Source organism: Octodon degus, unplaced genomic scaffold (assembly GCF_000260255.1).
Source record: "Octodon degus isolate 3935 unplaced genomic scaffold, OctDeg1.0 scaffold00225, whole genome shotgun sequence".
In the NCBI taxonomy this organism is placed as follows: domain Eukaryota; kingdom Metazoa; phylum Chordata; class Mammalia; order Rodentia; family Octodontidae; genus Octodon; species Octodon degus.
Genome location: NW_004524801.1, coordinates 2,311,599 through 2,335,566, shown reverse-complemented (window position 1 = coordinate 2,335,566; position 23,968 = coordinate 2,311,599). Strand labels below are relative to the sequence as shown.

Genomic DNA, 23,968 nt, shown 5'->3' with positions numbered 1-23,968 from the left:
TCTACTAGAGTTTCATCCTCAAACCATATGCTTTCAAATATGGTAGGAATATTTTTCTTTCAACCACTAGCCATTCTGTTTCCCTTCCCACATGTTAGCTAAGCTTTTATAATTTGAAGACAAGTAAGAATGAGAAAGCTGAATTCACTGTTGCTTCTAGCACACTTAGTCCAGCATAGCAGAGGAGAGCTGATGTACATTACACCAACACAGGGAGCAATGGCCAGGAGACTTAGTCTGTCCTTAGTCTCCTATCAGCTGGCCATGTGGATGGGGGAAGTTGGGGTCCCCCTCTTTACAATTGCAGGTGGCACTTCGGGGCTTTCTCTGGGTGCCATGGCTCTGAAGTTCCATCGGCAATATCACGAGACCCTTTGGTGGAGGCTGGGAGCCCCCCATGCAGACACACCTACCTCCTGCTCGCTAGTGCCCTGTTGTACCTGTGAAAGGACTTCCGGATTTCTGTCTGATGACACCCCCTTACCAGTCATACCCCTTATAATGCTCACCCAGATTTCTTGTTCCTGCTAGCCATTCAGTATGTCTATGGAGAGGCAGTGAGAAGAGAAGTTTAGCACTCAGATTCCAGCCATGCTGTCAGGTTTTAATTCTGGGGATGCCACTTCCTGCCTGTGTGACCCTGGGCAAGTTACTTCACTGCTGTGGCCTTCAGTTTCTGCATCTGTCATATGGGGATGCTGCTAGCGTCTGCTCATAGGACTAAGTGGATTTATATTCTCTTTCCCTCTCTGGAATGCCAGTTCCACGAGGCAGGCATTTGATGAGTGAATGACTGAATGAGCAAGTGCACGAATGCCTCATATCTCTTTGGCATTTTACCTGAAAGAGTTTATTTTCATAATACCACTGGAAGCAATCATCATCCTCTCCCATCTGAGAGCACCCCGATTTATATATATATATGTATAGTGCAGACTCCCCAAGTGGAGGGACTGGTGTGGGCCCAGATGTCCGCTAACAGTCTGATTAGTTGCCGGATACCTTCCTTTCCCAGCCAAGAGGAAGGCTAAATGTGTGCTCCACTCATGACCAAGAAATACCTCTTGTGGAAAAATGTCTGATTGGAAAGAAATTTGGGGCACAGTTGGGGGATTTGAATGGAATAATATTAGATGATATCAAGGGACTATTAAAATTCTGTTTGCGGTGTTGGTAGCCTTGTGGCTGTGCAGGGAATGCCCTTGGTCTTTTTTAAAAAAAAAAATACTGAAGTGTTTAGAAGTAAATGTCATGATGTCCCTAATCTAAAATACTTTAGCCAAAAAAAAAAAAAGGTGAAACTGATATGGCGAAGGTATAGCCGGGTGATGGCACACACGTGACATCAGCAGCTGTCCTCCTGTATCTGTTCTGCGAATTGTTTCCAGGGTCCTCCCAGGGATGCCAGAACTCCAGAGATGCTTGATTTCCATACATAAAATGGCATGGTGTTTGGCTATACCCTATGCATATCTTCTTTTATATGTTAAATCAGATAACTTCTAGATAACTTATAATACTTCATATAATGTAAATAGTGATCATACTGTGTTGTTCAGAGAATGATGAGCAAAAGTCTTTCTGTATGCAGTACATATGCAAAATTCTGTTCGGATAATTTCCATCCAGAGGTGGTTGGACTGCCCAGACAAGGAGCTCATAGAAACAGAGGGCCAACTGTGTGCTGTGCCCCGCACTTTTCCATGCATTTGAAACATTTTGCAATAAGAAGTGAAGAGAACAAATGGTCCTGCCTGACCGCAGCAGTCCTTGCGGGCCAGCTCTGTGTAGCTGCGTTGTGAGCCCTTCCATGGGGTTGGAGAGGTGACCAGCTCTGTGTTTCTGCTGCCCACAGGATTTCCCTGGAAGACCTGAGCCCAAGTGTGGTGCTACACATGACCGAGAAGCTGGGCTTCAAGAACAGCGATGTGATCAACACCGTGCTCTCCAACCGCGCCTGCCACATCCTTGCTATCTACTTCCTCTTAAACAAGAAACTCGAGCGCTATTTGTCAGGGGTGAGTGGGACCTTCTGTCCAGAACACTCCAGGGATACCAGAGGCTGCCCAATTGCAGCTTAACTAACATGAGGCTGAGTTTCTCCAGTGTGGGAAAAGGCAGTGTCTGGGAAAGGAGGTTGACATGCTTCAGCATCTAGAGTTGATTAAATTGCCCTTCTTTATTTTATTTTATTTATTTATTTATTTATTTATTTATTTATTTATTTATTTATTTATTGGTACTGGGAAGCAGACTCAGGACCTTGTGCTTGCCAGACAGGCACTTGTGCTGGTGAGTTATCTCTTTAAATGGACAATGATTCAACAAGAATTCTACCAGGAACATTGGCTCCAGGTCAGCGTGGATTCTGCACATGCTTACTCCTGTGCATGTTCCCAGAAGGGTGGGTGAGGAACAGATTGAGCAGGAGATCAGCCAAAGAAACTCAGGACTGGCAGGATACGTGCCTGATTTGTGATTAAGAGTTCACTGTTATGAAAGATAACCTGACCCTGTGAATATTGTACATTGAGATCTGGTGCTGTGTAGTTGATTCTGTTAGGAAGATACTTAGAATCTAGATAATAAGAATAGTCTGCTAGAGCTTTTTCAGTGCAGTTTGAAGTCACACGATAGACCAATATGTGACAAAATCCTACCAAGCAATAGGCTTAGAAACCTTTTCTTTCTTTTTTTTTAGCTTTCTATATTGAAGCAAAATGATGAAAATCCATGTGCAATTGGGGAAGTGATATTCTCCCTGCCATGGTAGAAATGACCAAAATGATGCCCATGAGACAAGATGGCCAGAGTGTTAGGGGATAGATTTGGGATATCGGCTAGAAAACTTTGCTCAATGTGTGAAGAAGTTTGACAGGAGGTTTGTTAAACAGTTGGGTAAAAGTGCAGATGTTTCCAAGCTGATTCAGCTTAGGATATTTGCTAGATTTTGCTTCCACAGGAAATTAGCCGCAAAACATTTTCTTTTTTTTTTTTTTTTTTTTTTGGTGAGCCACCAAGGAAAAGATTTACTTGAGAAGAAACATTCTTAACAGTAAAAAGCTTGTAAAATTACTGGCCAATTACTAGGGATGATGTTTTGTAGAGAGGAAAAAAGTGCTCAGTGTAAACAGTACTGGAGTAGCACTTCTGTCAGGACAGGCTCACAGCTCTGGGCTTGCTTTCAGAGATGCTACCACTGTGGTTGGGTTGCTTGTAGGAAATCTATGTAGAAGGTGACAAACCCGGAAAGATGTGACTTTTTTTTTTTGGCGGAACCAGGGATTGAACTCAGATCCTTGTGTTTGCCAGTCAAGCGCTTATCCTACTGAGCCATCTCCCCGGCCCCAAGATGTGACTTTTGATATAAAGTGTAGATTGTTCTATTTGTTGTTGCTGTAAAAAAAAATGTCTAAGTCTTGGCACTTTATAACAAGAGGTTCACCTGAGAATATGGTAAAGTTTATGATTTCATGTATTGCAGAGGGACACTGGTACTTTTCTTAGTAGGTTGGCAGATTCAGACATTTCAGTTTGCTTTACCAAGTAAGACTGAGAGCTGTTTGTTATGACTACTTCCACATTTACAGGCACAAGTTTTGGTCCTTTGCACCTTGTGAGACAATTGTGTAACTCAGCTCAAGCAAGAAAGACATTTCTCTGGTAGCTGTTGGGCTCAGGTGTCCTGCCTTCGGCCCTCTGATGTGTCCGGTACCAGTAGGAAGTATTGCAAGCTGAGCTCATCTTTATTGCCTGAAAGCAATCCCTAGAAACTGAGCTGACACAGTTGGAACTAGAGAAGGTCTCTACGTCATTGTACCTACTTTGTACTGACCTCTTCAGATGTAGCATCTACCTGGTCTGAGAACACATAGTCTAGGTGGGTGGCTACTTCTAACCTTCAGTGAGTTGATCCCCACGGGCTACGGCTGTTTGCTCAGTAATTCCCAGACATGGCTAAGTTAATTGCACTGGATACTCAGTCCCTGTTATTAATTTTATCAGCCAATTACTCATTACTCATGTATAATTTTGAAATCCAATCTAGTGAACTAAAAAGTGAACCATTGCACTGTCATTATTTGCCAAAAAGGGGCTGGGAATGCACTTTGTGTGAAAGCCCTTTCTTAGTTTCCTCTTTTATAAATCCAAGAAACCTGCATTTTAAGTTGGAGAGCCTTTCAGGGCACTCATTAATGATTTGTTGGTTGATTAAGTAATTAATCAATCAATCAATCATTTAATTTTCTCGGTCTCCAGACAAGACTGCACCTGCCTGATCTTATATGCAGTTGTTCACTTTCTTTAAGCTATGTTACGGAGTGCCATGGCTTTCCTTTGGGGATGTGTGTGTTTCCTATTTTAAAATAAATAAATAAGATCTGTGTCCTGTTTAGTCTTTCTAGCTGGCCTGCTTTGTTTCTGCTTCCCATCGTAGAGTTGCTTCTGTTGCAAGGATGAAAGGACTGAAGGCCAGCAGGGACCACTGACCAGCCCAAGGTCACCTGACCTTTTGCTGGGAAAGCCCAATGTAGGGTGGCCTGCCTGGCTCTGAGTCCAGGGCTCACCAAAGCTGCAGCTGGAATGGGACTTCATATTGCAGTTGCTTGGCTTGCCAGCCCTCTCACACTCCCTCAGCCGAGCACTGGTTTACAAATTGATAACTGCTTAATGTTTGTTTCTATCTCCAAGCCTTAAGCCGTGCTTTTTTCCCCTCCTCTGGTAGAAATCTGATATCCAGGACAGTGTCTGCTACAAGACCCAGCTCTACCAGATAGAGAAGTGCAGGGCCACCAAGGAGCCCTATGAGGTAAGTGAGCCTGAAGCAAACCCTGGAGTAAGAAGAGTCTGTCTGCTGGGTGTGGCGGCTCACGCCTTTCATGCTGGCACGTTGGGGGCACTGAGGTGGGAGGATCATAAGTTTGAGCCCAGCCCAGGCAGTTTGGTGACTTAGAGAGACCAGTTCAAGTTAGAAAGTAGTAGAAGGGGCTAGGAACGTAGCTTACATGAAAGCCCTGGATTCAATCCCCAATATGTATGTACCAGAAAAAGGGTAGATCTCCACTGGGTGGAGGAAGCTAGTCACTGTGGGACATGGCAGCCCCCAAGATGCACTTGTAATCAAGCCCTTGAGAACTGGTTTGCGGCAAAGCCCCCATCTCTGAGCCACGGTTCTCACTGTGGCTACACAGAGATGCTCAGAGTGTTTACACATCCGGGTAACCAGGCTGTACCGCAGACCAAGCACATCTGTCTTGGGGGGCAGTATTTTATATAGCTCCCTGGATGAGTCCATGAGAAGCTATGGTGGGAAAGCCTTGTCAGTGGTCCCGGTAAAAACAGTGTGCTCAGAATACAGCAGAGGGTCACGCTTCTTGTCATCACTGAGAGAAAATAAGATAAGGAGCAGGGTAAGTTCCAGATGAAACCACAGATAGTGCCACATGAAAGCAAGCTTCTCTAGTCGGTGAGTTCATATTACCTAGAGCATACCTGAACGAAAGCACCCATGTTCTCTAAGTTCAGAATAAAGTTTAGTGTTCTGTAACGAACTATCACAACTCAGGGCTCCAGAGCCATGTGAGTGAGGAGACTGTCTCTGAACTCAACTCTGGGCCAGCAACACAGGGTTTCCTGAGCATCTTGGTCAGGTGGGGTCTCCTTTCTTAGTGATTTTTCCAGGGAACCATTACCATTCCCCCTCTGGGACCTCTGTCCTGTCCCCTGCATGTCTGTCACAGGGTCCTCTGGGAGGACATTCAGGAATTCCTTCATGGGAGGAGAGATCAAAGGGGCCCTATCACACCCCAGCCACTTCCCTCTTTCCTTTTCCAGTGTAAAGTTTTCCTCCTTTTTTTTTTTTTTTATGTGTCAATTTCTTTATTCTTTTCTATCAACTTATATGTTTAACTTTGTGCAAATATTATTTACATTGTCTTGACAATATTTTCTAAATTTTTTCTTCAAGTTTCTCTTCATAAAGTTTTCCTCCTGATACACAGGTCCTGCACTTTGCTGAGGAGGCTTTCCCTCTAGGGTTCACTTTCTTAGCCCGTGTGGGAACCCAGCAACTTTGAATGCATGGCCCCAAGTGTGAACATGATTGGAGCTCAGGAAAAGGGCCAGCCCTGAACTTGAGGCCAGTGGTGGGAAACATGGCTGCTCATTCTAGACAGAGCCTGGGACAGGGGAGGAGAAAATGACTAAGATATTGGCAAAAAATGGCCAGGGAGACCATGGGAATGGAGATGATGTTACATGCAAAACTCAGCAATGTTGGCTGAGCAGTTAACTGGAGCAGGTTAGGGTGACCAGCAAGCTCTGTGGAGGTGGAGGAGGCAGGGATAGGGGCAGGGGGAAGAAGAGAGCAGTCAGTGATGCTCAGCCTCTCAGTCAGGGATGCTGGAGGGAAGAAAGGAGAATAAGACTTCCATGGAAGGATGCTGTCTTAGTTACTTTTCTCTCATTGCCGAGACAAAATACCAGACACCCAGGATTAAAGGGGGAAAGGTTTATTGAGCTCAAAGTCTGTAGAGGTTTTAGTTCCCAATGGGCTGCCCCCAGTGCAGAGTGGCACAGTAGACAAGCATCGTAGAGGAGAAACAGTTCATGACAGGCAGAAGGTAGCAAAACAACAAGGGAGAACCACGGCTCTGTGTATTCCTCTGTCTCATCCAGGCTACTTAGGGAGGGTAGCACTCACACCCTTAATCCTAGAAGCCTTGAGCCTAGTGTGGACCATGAATCAACTTGAGTGTCACACACTCTAGATCCAACCACTTCTGAAAAAGCCCCACTGATGGCTGCATGAGCCTTTGGGGGACATCTAGACATGAGGCTTTGGGGGGACAAATATGAAGGGTTGAGAGTAGGGGATGGGTCTCTGCCTCCTTCCTGAGCCTGGCCTTAGGGCACTGAGATAACAGATTAGAAATGTGCTTTAGGGAGGGAGCATTGTATCTGGCAGGAGCTGAGCCTCAAGCCCATGTGTGGCGAGAAGGGTGGCACAGGGACTCAGCTGCCCCTGAGCTCCACATCCCTCGGGCCAATTCCTACTCCATGTTGACCTCCTTTTACATGAGTGCAGATGTCTCAGATCTAGCATACTCAGAGCTCAACTGTCCCCTGACATCCTCTGACAGCCCATCCTCCCCAGTGTGCGGAGCAGAGGCCTAGGAGTCTGTGAAGTTCATCCTTCAGCAGGCCTACCTCTCCCCTGCGTCTCTGCCATGGCCTTCTGTATGCCCCTACTCTGCCCTCTCTTCTGCATGGCAACCAGGGAGAGCTTTTCCACCCCTGCTGGCACCGTGTCACCATCCTGATGACCTAGGCTCCGCTGGCCTGGAGGGCAGGCTCCGTGCCACAGCCATCTGTGCAGGCTGCCCCCTGCTCACTGCCTCCCAAACCTCGTGTCTCAGCCACATGTCAGGCACACACCCAGCCCACTCCTGGCTTCAGCGCTCCTCTGGGCCTGGGGCTGAGCACACATTCTCCCCTTTCTAGCCCTCTGCTCAGTGTCTGTATGTCTTCAGACTCCAAGGCAGGGTCTGCTGCTCATGGATCCCTGCCATTCCTTGACCCTTGCCACCGGATCCCATCCCTCCAGCCCGGTTGTCACACTATGTTGTACAGACGAGGATGGTCCTGTTAGCAGATTCTCATTTTCTTGGGTATTGTTTGGTTAACACCTCTCTCCCACTGTGGACTCTGGGTTCCGTGAGAGCAGGGATTGACTTGGTATCCTAGAGCCTACCTGGTGCCATGCAGGCATATAGTAGGTGTAAAGTAAATATTTGCCAAAGGAACAAAGGAAAGAGTCAACCAGAGGATCTTTCCTGAGTCTCAGAAAATGGATAAAACTGGGCCAAGCAAGTGGAGAGTTGTAATCTTGCAGGTGGGCCACCTCCTGGATGGCAGTGAGGGAGGTGCCTGGGCTGATCATCATCATGTGGCCGTAGCTCAAGGCAGGAGGGGGCAGCTTCCAGCCCGTGCCTGGAAGGCGCTCACCCTGCCGAGGCAGCGGATGCACAACTCACCTTGGGCTCCTTTACCTCTTGGTCTGCATCTGTGTCACACAGTGAAGCAACTTTACCCACAGGGAATGCTTGGTGTGTGCAGCCTGCACGCCCCCACCCCTGCCCGCTGCCGCACCTGTCTCATCCTCTCCACGACCCTCACACCCAGCCTGTGCAGCTGTGTGTCTGAGTGTCAGAGCCCTGAAGAGAAAGGGCCTCTTCTTGCACTCAGATTCTTTTTCTCCAACGGTTATTTCACTTGGCCTGAAAACACATGGTGAACGTTTTAAACATTTGTTAAAATATTGAACCATTAGGATTTAAATAGGAGCACTAATGGGCAAACAGTGCTTCAATTTTCTATGATCCATTTGTTTTCTCCAAACTGCAGTGATACTTCTGCTAATTAAATTATGAGCTGTTATGAGCGTGCCCAGCTTGTCTCTGTTGGAACCTAGAGAGCAGAAGGGGGTGAGTGAGAGGACTCCCTGGGAGGCCTGCGAGGGCCCAGGCCCCGCCTCTGTCCACTGCTGTTGCTCTTGTGGTGGAGCAGAGGTGGTCACACTGTGGGGTGGAGGGAGGGTGGGGACAGGGACCTTGGTACAGTTGCAGGTTCTTTGACAACTGGCTGGGTGGGGATCAGATGTACAAAGCCATGTAACTGACCACAAAGATGGCCTGGTACTACCTCTTCATTCTAGCCCTTTTTTCTCCAACTAGACAAATGAGCTGAATTCAGTTTTAGAACCTTCCCACTTGGGACTACAGTGCTGTGATTTTTAAGGCTTGTTATTGCTTCCATCTCTTCTTCCTCTAAAAGGCAGGAAATAGATTTGGAAAAATGGGATAACTGTCTCACCTGAAGACACCTGTGCATGTACCCGTGGGCCCCTTTTCCTAAGGCAGAGTTCCTCAGGGACCGTGGTGGGGGAGGTGCCCATTCATTTTTTTTTTTTTTTAAACTAGCTATTTAAGTCATGTAGGTACAGCCACTTTTGTTAGTCATTTCTAAAAATTAGTGTCCATTAAAGATGTAAAAACCAAACAGGAGGTCTTTTCTGAAATGGAAACTAATATTTGGGTTTTGGGAGAAAAATTACAGAGTGGACCAAGGAGACCGGGTTCAACCGATCAGGCTGCTCTGGCAAATGCTATCGCTGAGCAGCAGTTCATGGCTGTGCAGCTTCGGAGGCCGACAGCCGAGGCCCAGGTGGTGACAGAGCGGGCTCGTTTTGCGGGCTGCAGACTCTGCGCCGGGCCTCTTCCTGGGCCAGCGGCAGTTGCTGGTGATCACTGGCTTAGAGACATCTCACCATGATCTCTGCCTTCGTCTTCATGCAGCACTCATTCTCCTGTGCATGTCTCAATGTCCACATTTTCACCTTTTGCAAGGACACAGTCACTTTGGATTCATTCTAACCTGTTTTAACCTGATTACCTCATGAAACCCCGACCTCCACGTAAGGTCCAATCTAAGGTCCTGGGGCTTAGAACTTCAGCTTAGGAAATTTGAGAGGATGTTATTCAACCCACAACAGGGACAAAGAGTTCAAAGGTAAATATTAAAATGCTCATTTGGTGTTTTATTTAAAAATCAATGCAACTTTCAGAAATGAAGTACAGAATCAGGTCAGATGGGCTGTGCTACTGGAAATCAAAACAGCCTTACTTTTGTGCACAGAAAGGCCGAAGAGGATGTGAGGTGTCATCCCCTGAGCCCCGCCTGGGGTCTGTTTCTTAACTGGGTGCCGTTGCCATGGTTTTCGCTGGTTGCTGTCGTGTGTGGTACTGGGGATTGAACCCATGGCCTTTGCTCTGAGCTATATCTCCAGCCCTATTTGAATGTTTTTATTTCAAGACAGGGTCTTGCTAGGTTGCCCAGTTGGGCTTGAACTTGTGATCCTCTGTTTCAGCCTCCCAGAGTGCTGGGGTTAGAGTCATCCACCTCCATGCCTGGCTTGTTTTTGCTGTTTGAGACACTTTGGCTGCTTGCTCCTCATGAGAGGGTTGCTCTGTTCTGAGTTAGAATTTGATAAAAAGTGTACCTAAAAAAATCTAGTCAGCATAAAAATTAGGACATCTGCCACTACTTCCACTATGATTTAGAGGTTTGATTTTTTTTTTTTTTTTTTTTTTTTTTTTTTTTTGTGTGTGTGTATAAACATTGAGATGAATAATTTTCAGTCAGAGCTGCTGGTGAAGTGGTAGAGGTTGAGTTTAGGGAATAAACAGCAGGTGCAACTTCTTAATTGTTGAAAAATGGTGCTTTTCACAGGCCTCCTTGGACACCTGGACAAGAGACTTTGAATTCCATTCTGTTCAGGTAAGAACTTGGGGGTTAAGTCAAGGTGGACAGAGGAACAGTCACACTCTCTCTGTCTCTGTCTCTCTGTCTCTATCTCTGTCTCTGTCTCTCTGACTTTCTATGTCTGTCTCTGTGTCTTTCTCTGTCTCTGTCTCTTTGTCTTTCTGTCCCTTTGTCTCTGCCTCTCTCTCTGACTCTGAGACTCTGTCTCTCTGTCTCTGCCTTTCTATGTTTCTCTGTCTCTGTCTCCTCTCTGTCTCTGAATTGTGGGGCTGGCAGGCCCACAGTGTGCAGAGTAGGCCAGCAGGCTTAAGACCTAGGAGAGAGTTGATGCTGCAAGTCAAGTTCAAAGGCATCTAGAGGCAGTTTTTTGTGTAGACCTTCTTTTCTTTCTCTTAAGGCTTGCAATTGATTGGCTAGAACCCACCCTCATTATGGAGGGTAATCCACTTCATATCTGCTGATTTAAATATTAATATCTAACTACTTTCACAGGAATATCTAGACTGGTATTTGACCAAACAGCAGGTACCATGACCTAGTTGACTTGGCAAATGAAATTTACCATCATGTGGGACCCCAAGGATTGATCGGTCTCTGCCCCAGACATCAGGGCCTGCAAACCCCTATCATCAGTCTGGGTTAAAATATGCAAAGTCTTTCTGTGAGCGTGGGTTTATCAGAATCCCTTCAGACCAGATGGGTGCTTGCTTTGCTGAGCTGACTGTGTTTCAGTTGTTTTACTTTAACCACACACCAGGCTGTGCCTTCCTCTTTCTACCTGGTTCGGAGATGGAGCTCATAAACAGCCCAGGGTTTCCTGGCTTAGTGCCTCACTTATGAACCTGATTTTCTTTTTATTATTTCACTCATAGCTTCTTTTCAGCTGCAGAAATCAGGCTTTTTCTTATGTAATGGGCAGCAAGGAACCAAGACCAATCAACCAGTGACACCTGGGCCCCTGGGCCATCCCAGGTGTTACTGTGTGGCACCTGGTGGTGATGTTCCAAACAGCTGCATAAGGCTTCCTAATCACTAGGTTAATCTGCAAGTCCCAGAAACACCCCTCCCCCATGAGTTGGACTGAGAGGTACAACTCTGCTGGCCTCAGCCCCCAGGGCTCCTTTGCTACCAGAGCCACTTTCCATGGTCCACTCTGAGTGAGTGGAGGCCAGTTCCTCAGGCAGCAGGTCTTCCTCCAGCCTGGGATGATGGGAAAGCTGAGCACATCCATTCCAGGCAAGTCAGCGCGTTTGCTATTCATACAGTAAAGCAGATGCAATGTGGAGTCGTGCTTATCCTCAAAGAGCCAGAAAGGACCCACACTTTTGATCGCAGAAAAGGAAATAGTTAAGTAAAAATAAATGGCATGCCCAAGATTACCCAGCAAGTTATAGAAAGAGCCAGGAGTAGGTTCTAGATGTCCAGAGTGACAAGCCCCTACCACAGCGGTGTTCTAGAAGCTCCAGGCAGGAGCCTATCATCATTCTGCAGGGGCTGTGACACTCCCACGGCACAGACAGCAGAGAAAAGCCTAGGAAGGACTAGCCCTCTGGAAGACTGGGTCTCTTCCTTTCATTGGCTGCTGACAGCTGCACATGTTTCTTCCCGGTGGCCCAGGAGAGCAGCACCCCATGGCTACTTCTTCTCTTTCATCAAATGGTACAAGATGCTGAAAGAGTTTGGGGGTAGATAATTCTTTATGGGGCCACATTTTCAAAGTACCCAGTTTTGTAAGTGTCCAGGCACATTTCCAGTGGGTGGAAGCGGTAGATAGAGAACAAAGCTGTACCGTGGGCGGCATGCATCTGGGCCTTGTGTGTCTCCTCTCCGATCTGCCTGAGGAAGCAAGACTGTGCTTCGCCTGCGGAAAAGATGTGCCGCAGAGCTGAGAGCTTGAAATCCCTCACCAGCCCTGAGGCTGAGCTTGGTTCTGGGAGCACTGGCCTGGAGAATCAGAGGGAAGCCCGGTCCCTGCAGGCAGCAGCATCGCCGGGTGGGGGCTATGCTGTGCAAGGGAGGCTGTAGTTAGTGCCTCCAAAGATCTTTTTTTCTGTTATATAAAGCAATTTAGTGTCCTGCTTCTTAGAAAATTTCTTTTGGAGAAAATAGACCATGCAAATGAAAAGGTATAACTGGGTGATCGGTTGCACTTAGTAGCCTGGACTTGGAGGGCAGTGAGGTCAGCTGGTTGTAAGCAAAAGCACTTCTTCTGGGCTGTTGGCCCTTCTACAAGGACTAGTGCATGTTCTCTTGCCCACTGGGGTTGTCAGGAGTGAATTCTTGACAGATTCCCTGAAGCTGGGTACTAGGAAGCTGCTGACTCTTGTTCCCTGGGGGAGGATGTTTTGAAGGTTTGAGGACACAAGCGCTCAAGTGCCTCCATTTTTCTACAGATGACTCGAATGTACCTTTCTTTCTTTCTTTCTTTCTTTCTTTTTTTTTTTTTTTTTTTTTGGTGGAATCAGGAATTGAACTCAGGCCCTGTGCTTGCCAGGGAAGCGCTTGTTCCACTGAGCCATCTTCCCAGCCCCTTCTTTTTTTTAAGGTTATTAAAGCTTTATTATTCAATCTATTTTCTTCTTTTTCCATAATTTTATTGAGAAACAAATAGCAATGAGACAGTTTCAAATCAAATTGGTAGGACAGTTTCAATAATTAACACATTGCATACTCTCTTCCTAGTGGTTAATTGCTGTACAAGATGCAGACATGATATCCTATTTACAAACACCATTGGAACAATGCCTCTGTTCATGAAGAGAATGTAACTATATATCTATCCTAACCATTTTGAATACACAGATACAAAATGGACATTCATCTGTATCCCCTTTTTTTGCTTAGTTCCGTCATTTAAATATTATAGGTGTGTGAACTCAGCAAAATATTCCAAAATAGTCCAGTAGTCCATAATTGTATTGGGTCTTCTGCTTGCCTGGCAGTGTCAGAAGCTGTTGACCTGAGTCCCCTACAGCTGGAATGTACCTTTCTTTATGGCAGAGCTGTACTCCATTGTGTGTAAACACAGTTTCTGCATCCATTCATGGGCTGATGGACACATAGGCGCCTTGCATGACTCAGTGATCGTGAGCTGTGCTGCTGTAAACATGGGTGTGCAGGAACCACTGGATAGGATGCCTTTAATTCTTCCAGGAAGGTTCCTAGAAGGGGAGCAGCTGGGTCAAGTGGGGTTTCAAGTTCTAGTTTTTGGAGCAATCTGCATACAGATTTCCATAGTAGTAATACTAGTTTATCTTCCCATCAACAAAAGTACATTGGGGGTTTTCTTGTATAATGTATTAACATGTAAAAATGATGACTTTCAGAGAGAGAGAGTGAGAGAGAGAGAGAGGGAGAGAGAGAGAGAGAGAGAGAGAGAGAGAGAGAGAGAGAGAGAGAGAGAGAGAGAGAGAGAGAGAGAGAGAGAGAGAGAGAAAAGAACAAGGAAGAGAGATGGAGAGAGAGGGGAGAGAGAGACAGAAACAGAGATGGAACTAAAGGTAGAAATTCTTCTAGTCTTTTCAGGACAGATCAGCCTTGTCCCTTTTGAAGCACTCTGTGTGTGTGTGTGTGTGTGTGTGTGTGTGTGTGTGTGTGTGTGAAGCTTATTCTCCTTTGCCCTAGAGGAAGTGGCCTACAAGTGTCTCATGCACACAAAGGAGCATGAAGCAGTGAAGAATCTTGACTGTCCTCACCCAGCCTTGCCCGGAGGGGTCTGGAGCACAGAGGTCCCCTTTGTAGCACCCTAAATGTCTTCATGCTTTTGTGCTGCTCTAACAAAATGCCTGAAAGTGAGTAATTTATAGAACATAGAGATTATTTATTTCTGGTAGTTTGGGATGCTGAAGGCCTGAGCTTGATGCTGCCATCTGCCAAGGGCCTTCTAACTACATCAGAACCTGGTGCAGGGCACTACATGGCTAGGAAACATGCCCAAGGGAGAGAAAAGTCTAGCTGGACTCATCCGTTTGTTTGGAGCCTACTCCTGTGGTAGCTAATACAGTCCTGTGAAAACAGATTTCATTCCTTCTGGAGGACAGGGGTCATCTGACCTAATCACATTTTTAAGGTCCTAATTCTTTTTTTTTTTTTTTGGTACCAGGAATCCCAGCCCAAAAGTCTTAATGCTTTGAGTATGTTTTGTTTGTTTTCAAAATGGGATCTCACTACATTGTCCAGGCTGGCTTTGAACTCCTGGCCTAAGTGATGCTCCTGTGTCAGCCTCTGCAGTATCAGGAACTATAGTCATGAAGGGCCACACTATACTTCAGGTTCTACCTCTTAAGACTGTTACAGTGCCAATTAAATGTCAACACAGACGTCGGAGAAGCATTCAAAGCATAGCACCAGCAAACAGCGTGAGCACACAGCCTTTCCACGGCACACCTTGAGGAGCTGGAGGATGACAGCGGCCCTCTCCACTGCACAGCCTCTGTGTGGTCTTCCTCTCCCCTACTGGCCTGACCTGGGCCCATGAAGGCTTTGAGAGGGCTGTGTCGCCTCTCCGGGTTCACAGCACCAAGCTTGAAGCTGTGAGAATCTGAGCATTTGGTCTGTTTCTGAGTGAATTATTTAACCACCCTGGGCTGTTTCTTCATTTATAAAGGGGAAAACAGAAGCCACCTCATTATGAGTCTGCTCCGTGGGGCTCCCTGTGGTACATGGCAGCCATTCAGGTGCTGAGGTAGCGTCCCCCTTGTTTCTTTCCATCCCCACTGGGGATGAGCCACTTTGGCTAAGGCTTGGGCCCAAGGAACTGTTGCCTCTTGAGACGGCTCTGAAGGCCCCGCATCCTTCCCCAGTTTCCATTTCCTCCCTGTTGGTTTCTCCCATTTGAAAACCAGACAAAGCGAGCCTCACTAGGCAGCCGCACTGCACGCCCTCGGCAGAAAGGGCACTGTTGGAAAAGTGCTAAGATGTATCTCGTTGAGCAGCTTTTCAGCAACTTACATGAAAAATAGATGAGCTCTCTTGAATTGCAAATGCTCTTCAAGTTGAAGGCAAAAATGTGGAAATCTGTCTTTGTGCCTCAGCCAGGGCGAGGTCAGGGATGCGGTTGCCTGTTTCCTAGTAAACATCAAGCACAGTCTTGAGGGCCAGGAGAAGAACTTCCTAGTGACATCCCCTTCCCAGAAACCTGAACTCAATTCATTTGAATTCAGTTCAGTCTCCACTGTCCTTTATTTTTCTTAAGGTTTCAATAACTATTTATTATACAGTTTCCAAGTGCCTGGCTTCATGCCAGCGGCTGTGGGGTGGAAGATATGTCAGATACCAAGTTCACTCCCCTTAGAGGGATTTCAAGCCAGGCTATAACAAGGTTTTTAGCAAACAAGCTGCACACATGGGAGTTTTCAGTGCTCAGGCAAGTGCTTGAATGCCCAGAGGGTGGGACGGTCCAGAACCCGTCTAGGGCTGCACAGGGCTCTGTGGTTTTGTTCACTTATGTTGGACACTTCCTTAAGCTGCAAAGTCTTTATTGTGGGTGGAATCTTAAGGCACCACTTTACAAACGTGTGATCAAAAATCCGATGAATCTTTACATTAAAAAGACTTCATACAGCGGAAGACACACTGCCATGAGTCGCCCTCAAAATACTCTTTCTTTCAAACACTCTTATCCCGCTGTCCCTGCTGCTCTCTGGTGCGGTTCTGGAAGTCACGGTTCCGTCTGCTCATGGCGCCTTGGTGCTCTGGACCACTTCAACGCGCTGCAGCGATTTCTGTCAAGTGAAAGCAGTGCCGTGCGTCCTCGCCCACCTCAGTTACTGGACCTGTGCCGTGTGCCTCCTGGCCCTTCCCCAAAGTCAAGATGATGACCATGAAATTCTGAGTTGATTCGGAGCGCCAGGGCACCCCCAACAGCACAGCTAGAGACATTCACGGCAGAGGACTTGCAGAACTGCCTGGGGAGTGGCGAGAGGTGTGTGGGGTGTTCCGAGGGAAGGGGAGTCTTAGGAGAGGTTAATGACGATGCGTCTTTGACTGTCATAAGTGTTAAAGATTTAAACATTCGCTTATTTTTGGTCATCCAAAAGCCTCCCAAAGTCTTTCTTTTTCGTTTCTTTGTTTCATTAGTATGTGTTTGTGAGATGCAGTCTATCACGGGGACTTGGTTCCTGCACCTGGCACATCTTGGCCCTTGTACTCCTGTCCCTTCATTGCCCTCCTATCTCCTTCTATCCCCAGATCTGCTTCCTGTCTCACAGGGTCAACCGCCCTGTTTCCTATCAGATATCTTTTATGTTTCTCTTTAAATTAGTTAAATTTTGGGTTTCTCAGAGAAAGTGTGTGATATTTAACCTTCTGTGTCTGATATATTTCACTTAGCATTATGGCCCCAAAGTGCATCCATTTTCCTACAAATGCCTCACAGGTTTCCTTCCCTGGGGCTAGTTGGGGAATAAACAGCCTCCCAGGGTAACGCTCCCTGCACAAGGCCTGCTAGGTAGGCACAGGCGCGGCGGGGCCTCAGCTCTCCCCTCAGTCAGCCTTCAGAAGCATGGAGGAGAGTTGAACAGCTCCAGCTCTGTAGCTGCTTGGATGATTTTGAAGAGGAATCCCCTGGTATGTTCTCAGGCATGTCTAAGTGTGTGTTGTGTTTGCTTCTGCTTTGAAGGACAAAAAGCCCAAAGAACAGGAGAAAAAAGGGGATTTCCTTCATCGCCCCTTTTCCAAGAAGACGGACAAGAACCTGCCCGCGCACAAGCAGCCCTCCTCAGCCTCCCTCATCACACAGATTCAGAACACCAAAGCGCTGCTGAAGGACCGGAAGGCCTCCAAGGCCAGCTTCCCTGACAAAGGTGGGTCAGCCCACCTGGGAACCTGGCGGATGTTCACCCTTATCAGAGCTAGTGTGCTGTGCACCCCTCACCAGGGAGGGCTGAGTGGAAAGCGGAGCAGGCGCAGAGCTGTGTTCGCACATCTGCAGCAATAGGAGGACTGTCCAGGGCCAGCCAAGCTGGGAGGCATTAGCTACCCACAGGAAGCATTTGAGAAGACGGCATGCATGGCATTTTGGGAGGAGAGGTTGAAGTATACAGCATTGTAGAGCAGAAGCATGGCACTGTGGGGACAGATGCTGAGGTGCAGAGAACTGTAGGACTAGAGACTGGGGTACGCTGTGTGTGGGAGTGGAGATGAGGGCGCATTGTATTGTAGACCACAGTAAGGGTATAGTGTTACAGGAGAAGAGACCAGGGTGTAGGAACCAAGATAATTGTGCAGGATCTGAGACTGAGACAGCTTTCTGGAACCTGAGATGAGTGCACGGTGTTGCGTGAGTAGAGACCTGAATGCAGAAATAAGAGGTCAGGTGCAGGAGGAGAGAGAGTGGTGGACAGAGGTGTAAATCGGCTTTGGTTTCCTTGGAGCCTTCCCAGAAACGTGGCTTGGAAACTCACTGAGATGTGACCGGTCTGGGCTCTGGGTGGAGGAGGGTGTTCAGAGCCACATTCAAATCCGAGTGGTACCACTTGTTGTAGGCACAGAGTCCCTGTTGGTTCCCCTAGTTGGAAGAGCTCCTGCCCATTGGAAGTGTTGGGTGGGTGGAATAAGAGAGGCATGGAAGATTCTCCATGTGCTTTGGAATCCGGCACATGGTAGACAGCTGATCAGTGTGAGTCTCCTGCTCCAGGATGAACACTGAAGTAGAAAAAGCTCACGAGGTACAGGTTTGACACACACAGGAGAAACACCTAGGGCGGGACACCGAGCCATGTAGCTGTGAGGTAGAGAAGTTCTTGTAACTGAGAGCACTGTTGAATCAAAGCACCTAATCCCTTTGTTTTAAATATGAAGAACAAAGGTTCAAAGAAGGCCATGCCCATCTGGGAGCAGCACAGGCTTGCTCAGCGCCCGGTGGGACTCCTAGCCTCTGTCCCCACATTGTGCAAAACCTCCTGCTTCCCTGGTGTGGAGCATGCAGTGGACCTGGTAGGGAGGTGCCTGTGTACTGACCAAGGATTGGGACATTAGTCCTGAACAAAACTTTACTTTTTATAATGATGAATTTCAGGCATCTGAACTGCTTGAGGAGGTTTGTTTCTGTGTCTGTGTTTATTTATGTAGGCAAGTCCTGGCACCCTCCATTGCTCCCCAAACCACTCGCAGTGGGCAGCAGCTTGCTCCTGCAGCTGGGCTTCTGTGGGACCTATAAAAATGTTACACAGAAAGAAGTCACAGAACTTAAGACAGAGCTCATTCTGCATGAATTTGGCCTTATTTCCCCCCACTCCATATCTGTAGGGGTTTCCCCTCTCTTCTGGCACAGCTTGCAATGTGGATTCCAGTCGGTGCCCACCATACATGGAAACCGTGTGAGCTGGCCAGTTACCTGAACTGTAGAGATGCATCCTCTTGTTGAGAACTGGGTCTGGATCCGGGGAGAGCAGGTCCTGAGGGAGCCTTGGCAGGGAGGGCAATCCCGGCGGGTGAACCTGGGCACACTGCGTGGCACTCACTGTGTGAGTCCACTTGCTGAGCACTGTCAGATTCATGGAGGCAGAAAGTGGAGTGGTGGTGCCAAGGGGGCAAAGAGAGAAGTGGGGAGCTGGTGCTTAGCAGGCACCTAGTGTCAGGTCTGCGAGGAGAAAACAGCTGTGGGGGTGGTGCAGCGCAGTGAACATGCTGGATACTACTGTACACCTACTTAAAGTTAAGATGATGAATTTTCTGGTATGTGTTGGTACTACAGTAAACAGTGGAGGGGGCTATGTAAGAGGATGTCTCCACTGGGTCAGATTTGTAGGTGCTCAGTGAGTCAGGCTCTGCACCCTTCGAGAAACTTTGTGGGTGTCTCATTGAGTGCATACACGTTTGTATTCAAAGCCCTTTTGGCAGTGTTTAGAATTTTAAGTAACCACACAAGAAGTCTGTATGAAGCTGGGGCCTCCTGTCCTCTCCACTCCAGGAACACTGTTGGGCGTCTGCGGTGTGGGCTGACCAGATGCCACAGCTGTCTCTCTCCAGTAGCTAAGCCTTTTCTTTCTTACCTCCTCTTGCCATCCAAGGGTCACTGACTCAGTTAAGCTGTTGGTCTGTGCTGGGAGGAGAAGTTCCCTGTGCACTGTTTCTGTGACTGTCATGATTTTGTTTTCGTATTGTGCAGATTCCTTCGGCTGCCGCAGTATTTTCCGCAAGACCTCTGATTCCAATTGCGTGGCCTCTTCTTCCATGGAATTCATTCCTGTCCCACCTCCCAGAACCCCCAGAACCCTAAAAAAAATGGAGTCCCATCAGCAAGGGCCTGGGAGCTCCAGCGTTGCCCCCAAGGAAGATCCCCTGATGCTGGACATGGTGCGCTCCTTCGAGTCTGTCGATCGTGATGACCACATAGAACTCCTGTCCCCATCCCATCGCTACAGGCTCCTGAACTCGCCAGTGAGCTTGGCTCGCAGGAATTCCAGTGAGCGGACCCTGTCCCCAGGGCTGTTGTCTGGAAGCACGTCACCTCTCCAAACTCCTTTGCATCCCACTCTGATCTCTGTTGCTCATGAAGATAAAAACAGCCCCCCAAAAGAGGAGGAGGTGGGTTCCCCACCTCCCGTTCCCAGCAGTGGCCCTGTGCAGCCTCTGGGGAGCCCCAACTGTGTCAAGAGCCGAGGCAGGTTTCCCATGATGGGCATTGGACAGATGCTGCGGAAGCGCCACCAGAGCCTGCAGCCCTCCGGAGAGAGGCCCCTGGAGGCCAGCATGCCTCCCCTGCAGTGCCCAGCCCCCAGCAGCCTTACCTTCAACCTGGCTGATGGGGTCAAGGGGCAGTGTTAACCTAGACTAGCAAGATGCCGGTTTTCTGTAGGGAAAGCAGCAGAACAGAGCTCCACACATCTGTCAGTGTGTGAACAATGACCTCTTCTATGCCTGCCACGCAACTTCCAAACCGTGGATCAGCCCATATCCACACACCCAAAGCCTGCACAACCCAGCCTCCCCTAGGTGCTCCCGAGATGCTGGAAATCACCAGGAGAGCTGGCTGCGGAGGCGGGGGATTGCAGGCTCGGGCTGTCCCTCCTTCCACCCACTCACCAAGCCCTCTCCTGTCTTACACTGCTGGGCTTGGGGCTGGAAACCATGCATCCAACCAGACTGATCTAGACTGGTACAGGTCTCTCCTCCCTCTGTGCTGTGTGTGCACCTCTCAGTGGTTGCTGTCTGCTCAGCAGTGGGTCCCAGCCTCTGAGGAACCAGCAGCAGGCCAGGTCTGTCCATGGAGACCATATTTCCTTCAGAGTGGACTGGCTTAGGAGTGGTGACCTGGAGCGCTGGGCCCCTAGAACTGAAGAGAAACATGGAACAGATCCTCAGACTAAAGATGGGACAGTCTGGACCTGGATGGAAGAAAACAGCTAAAGGAAACACTTGTCACAAGAGAAACTTTGGTGATGGTGATGGGCACTTGCTGATGGTTAGGATTTTGTCCAAAGAAATTTCTTTTTTCTTGATGGGATGAAATAATGTGATTTTTTGAAATCTGGCTGGAGAAATGAAAAACAGTCTCACCAAATTCATATTTGCAGGTGAGGATACAGCTCAGAGGGTAGAAAAGCTGGCTCAGGTGGTGTTTGATGGCATCGGACTGCAGTGGCCTGCAGGAGGGGGCAGGATCCCAGTCGCCCTGTGCTCATCCTGCTACACCAGCAGAGCCACCAACCTCCGAGAAGGCATGGAACACAGCTGGCTCTTTACAAAGAGAGAAGGAATGTTGCAGCAGGGCTGGGTGGCAGGAAGGCCACCGTACCTCTGTGCCACGCAGATTTCACACTGCCCAGGAACGACTTGTGATCTGGAGTTGAGCTGTTCTGCTTTGAACTGTGAACAGGCTGGCTAGGCAGGGAACATGTTCAGAACAGGACACTTCCTTCCTCTGGAAAGCAGCCTCCACCAAACAGGGTTACAATCCATGTTGTGTTTTCACACCTTTTGCCAAGGATCGAACCAAAGATGTGTCTCCACTTTTGTGACTGTGCTGTCCCTGTGTGTGCGTTTTGTGAACCCTGGTGTTTGACTGCATCCAACTGGAGCCTGATGGGTGCTTTCTCCAAGGAAGGCCTGGGACCTGGCCTTTGGTCATGGGCAGAATTGCAAGAAGGGAAAAAATTAGCACCCTTTGAAATCAGTGGACTGGGATGGCATAGGTTGGATAGCAGTTAAGTTTAGGAGATGGGTTATGGAATGGCCTAGAATCCTCCGATATTTTTTACTTCTGTTTCTTTCCTGTGGTATTAGGGATTGAACCTAGGACTAAAAAAGTGCTCAGGTGCTGAGCCATATTATTAGCCCTTTTTATTTTGAGACCAAATCTGACTAAGTTGCCCAGGCTGCCTTTGAGCTTTCCATCTTTTGCCTTAGCATCCCAAGTAGCTGGCATAACAAGCATGCACACCATTATTGGAAGATTCAACTTTTGACCAGTAGAGATGTGACCTGAGACTACCACTGGGGCCACACCCTTGGGTCATCTCAGTCCATTTATTCCAAAGTGGGCCAAGTCCCTGGATGATGGCAAGCCAGCCTTCATTTTCCAGTGGGGCGCCCTCTGCCATCGGAGACTTCCGTGGTCCCCTCCCAGGTCTGAGTCAGCAGGACAGACCAGATCTCTAGTCAACTGTGGAAGTAACCCAGCTGCACTGGCAAGACCTAGAGCTGCTGAGTCCCTTGAATGGGAATCATTCCACCTCTAGGCCATGATAGGAGGGCATCAGTCTCCTTGCTGTTGATTATTCCTTTGTGTAGTTTCAAAGCAGGTTCTGAGCTTTACACTGAAAATGGAGCTTTTTAAGCAGAAAAAGAGAAGAATCATCCAGTAGATCCTCTCTCCTTTTGACATCACATACTTGATTTTCAGTCCCTTTGTCAAGATGGCTTCCCCTCTAACTGCCCCCCTGAGCAGGCTAGGAGAACGTGTACCTGTACACCATGATCCTTGTGTCTTTTTTGTGCATTTTACTTTCCTTGCCAACCTGTGTGTTTCCGTGTTGCTGTTAGCTCGTGGAGAACGTGTTGATCATTCTTCGAGAGCAGCAGATGTGGTATCACCAGCTGCCGGGTTGCCATTGGCAACATGGACTCGAAGCTCAGGTTTACTCAGAACCAGTGAGTGGAGAGGAAACAGAGGAGAGGGACTAAGCTGTATTTTTAGTGTATGTGAGCACCCAAGAAATATGAAACTGAGTGAAAGAAAAGATGTTAAATTCTTATTATTTTATTATATTTATATGGAAAACTTGACTCTCCCTTTTGTAAGTACAGAGTGTTGTCTGACTCATGACTGTCCTCTAGCTATCCATGCCTGTGATTTCAGTCAGCCTATAGCTACTGATGGAAATGACCCAGCTGCCATGGGGTGAAGTCCAGGAGGAAAAGTCCATTTTAATTGTATGATTTGGTCATAAATAAGGACCATATTTATGTCACCATTATTAAATACATGTACTTTTATAATGACTGTGAAATACACTTTTTCCTCACTTATAACTGTTTCTTTATTTGCTAATGAATCTGAAAACATCAAACACATTGTAAAAAGAATGGTCGGCCATGTAAGGTGTTGGCCCAGCGACAAATTAGATCTAAGTGAGTACTGAGCCGTATAATGGTGGGAAACATGTTCCACTCCAGCGTCCCTGCTCCATTTCACCCACGAGAGGTCTGTGTGCACAAGAACATCTGACCTACTGCAGATAGCAGTTCACGATGAAGCAGCACTTCTTAGTTTTAAGGGCTCCAGATTTGTCACGGGGACTCTGAAATGTTGCATGAAGAGTGGTGAACGTTGCTTGAGGTTATAGTCCTTGTGTTAGGCCCAGAAGAGGGGCAACAGGGTCAGACTGTGGAGTCGGGCGGGGTGGATTACTGTTTAGCTCAGTCATCACTTGATAAACTCTTCACAAAATGTTTTTCATATGCTCTACCTTGTTTCAACCATGTCCCCTTTCAGAGCAGAGAATGAAGGCTTTAGGCAACTGCAGGGACTGGGGTTCGATCCCTGGTACTGCATGCCATGCCAGCCTACCCTGCCCTTGGGCACACTGAGACAGTGAGCAAGTCTGGGCGTGGTGACATTCGCCTGTAATCCTAGTGCTGGGGCAACTGAAACAGGAGGATCACTACCAAATACATAAATGAAAATAAATAAATAAGCTCATAGAGTGATGTGGCTAGAAAGTGGAGGGGGCCCTTTTTCTCACTATCCAAAGCTTGCTTCAAACTTTGGGGAGATAAAAGAACAAGTATCTAATTTTGATATTTTCTTGTAAGATCACTACATTTCTGAGTAGGCAGGAACCCAACAGTCTCTGGGTCAAGCCCAGCGTTTTTGATGAAGAGTACTTGGGACTCTTGGTAGTTTAAGGTCACCTGAGAGTCTCTGGCACGTGTCCTTAGGAACGCAGAGAAGTCAGCATGGTCAGCGGGGAAAGCTGATGTCATGTCAAGCTGTCCTTGCAGCAGGTATTTTTGAGGTGCCTATGAGGACCCAGTCTTTGCATTTTTAGTCTCAAAATTATGTGACTTCTTGAGATTCTGCACAATTTTGTGTGTATAACTTTCTGAGTGGCCGAGGTTTGAGCATCCCACACTTTCCAGCACCGACCAGTAGGCCTCAGGCCTGGAGATGGCTTTCTCATTGGACTCTTCCTCACTAGAA

At 47.7% G+C, this 23,968-nt stretch overlaps 1 protein-coding gene across 1 annotated transcript in view; it reads left to right on the top strand.

Moving 5' to 3' along the window:
• Hunk (hormonally up-regulated Neu-associated kinase) overlaps nucleotides 1–22,751 on the top strand; it is a 119,108-nt gene extending 96,357 nt beyond the window's left edge. The window contains exons 7-11 of the mRNA XM_004645345.2: nucleotides 1,856–2,018; nucleotides 4,727–4,810; nucleotides 10,291–10,338; nucleotides 16,943–17,126; nucleotides 19,433–22,751. Coding sequence (XP_004645402.1) covers nucleotides 1,856–2,018; nucleotides 4,727–4,810; nucleotides 10,291–10,338; nucleotides 16,943–17,126; nucleotides 19,433–20,091 — 1,138 coding nt within the window. The 3' untranslated portion in view covers nucleotides 20,092–22,751. The remainder of the gene's footprint in view (nucleotides 1–1,855; nucleotides 2,019–4,726; nucleotides 4,811–10,290; nucleotides 10,339–16,942; nucleotides 17,127–19,432) is intronic.
• Nucleotides 22,752–23,968: the final 1,217 nt, after the last annotated feature.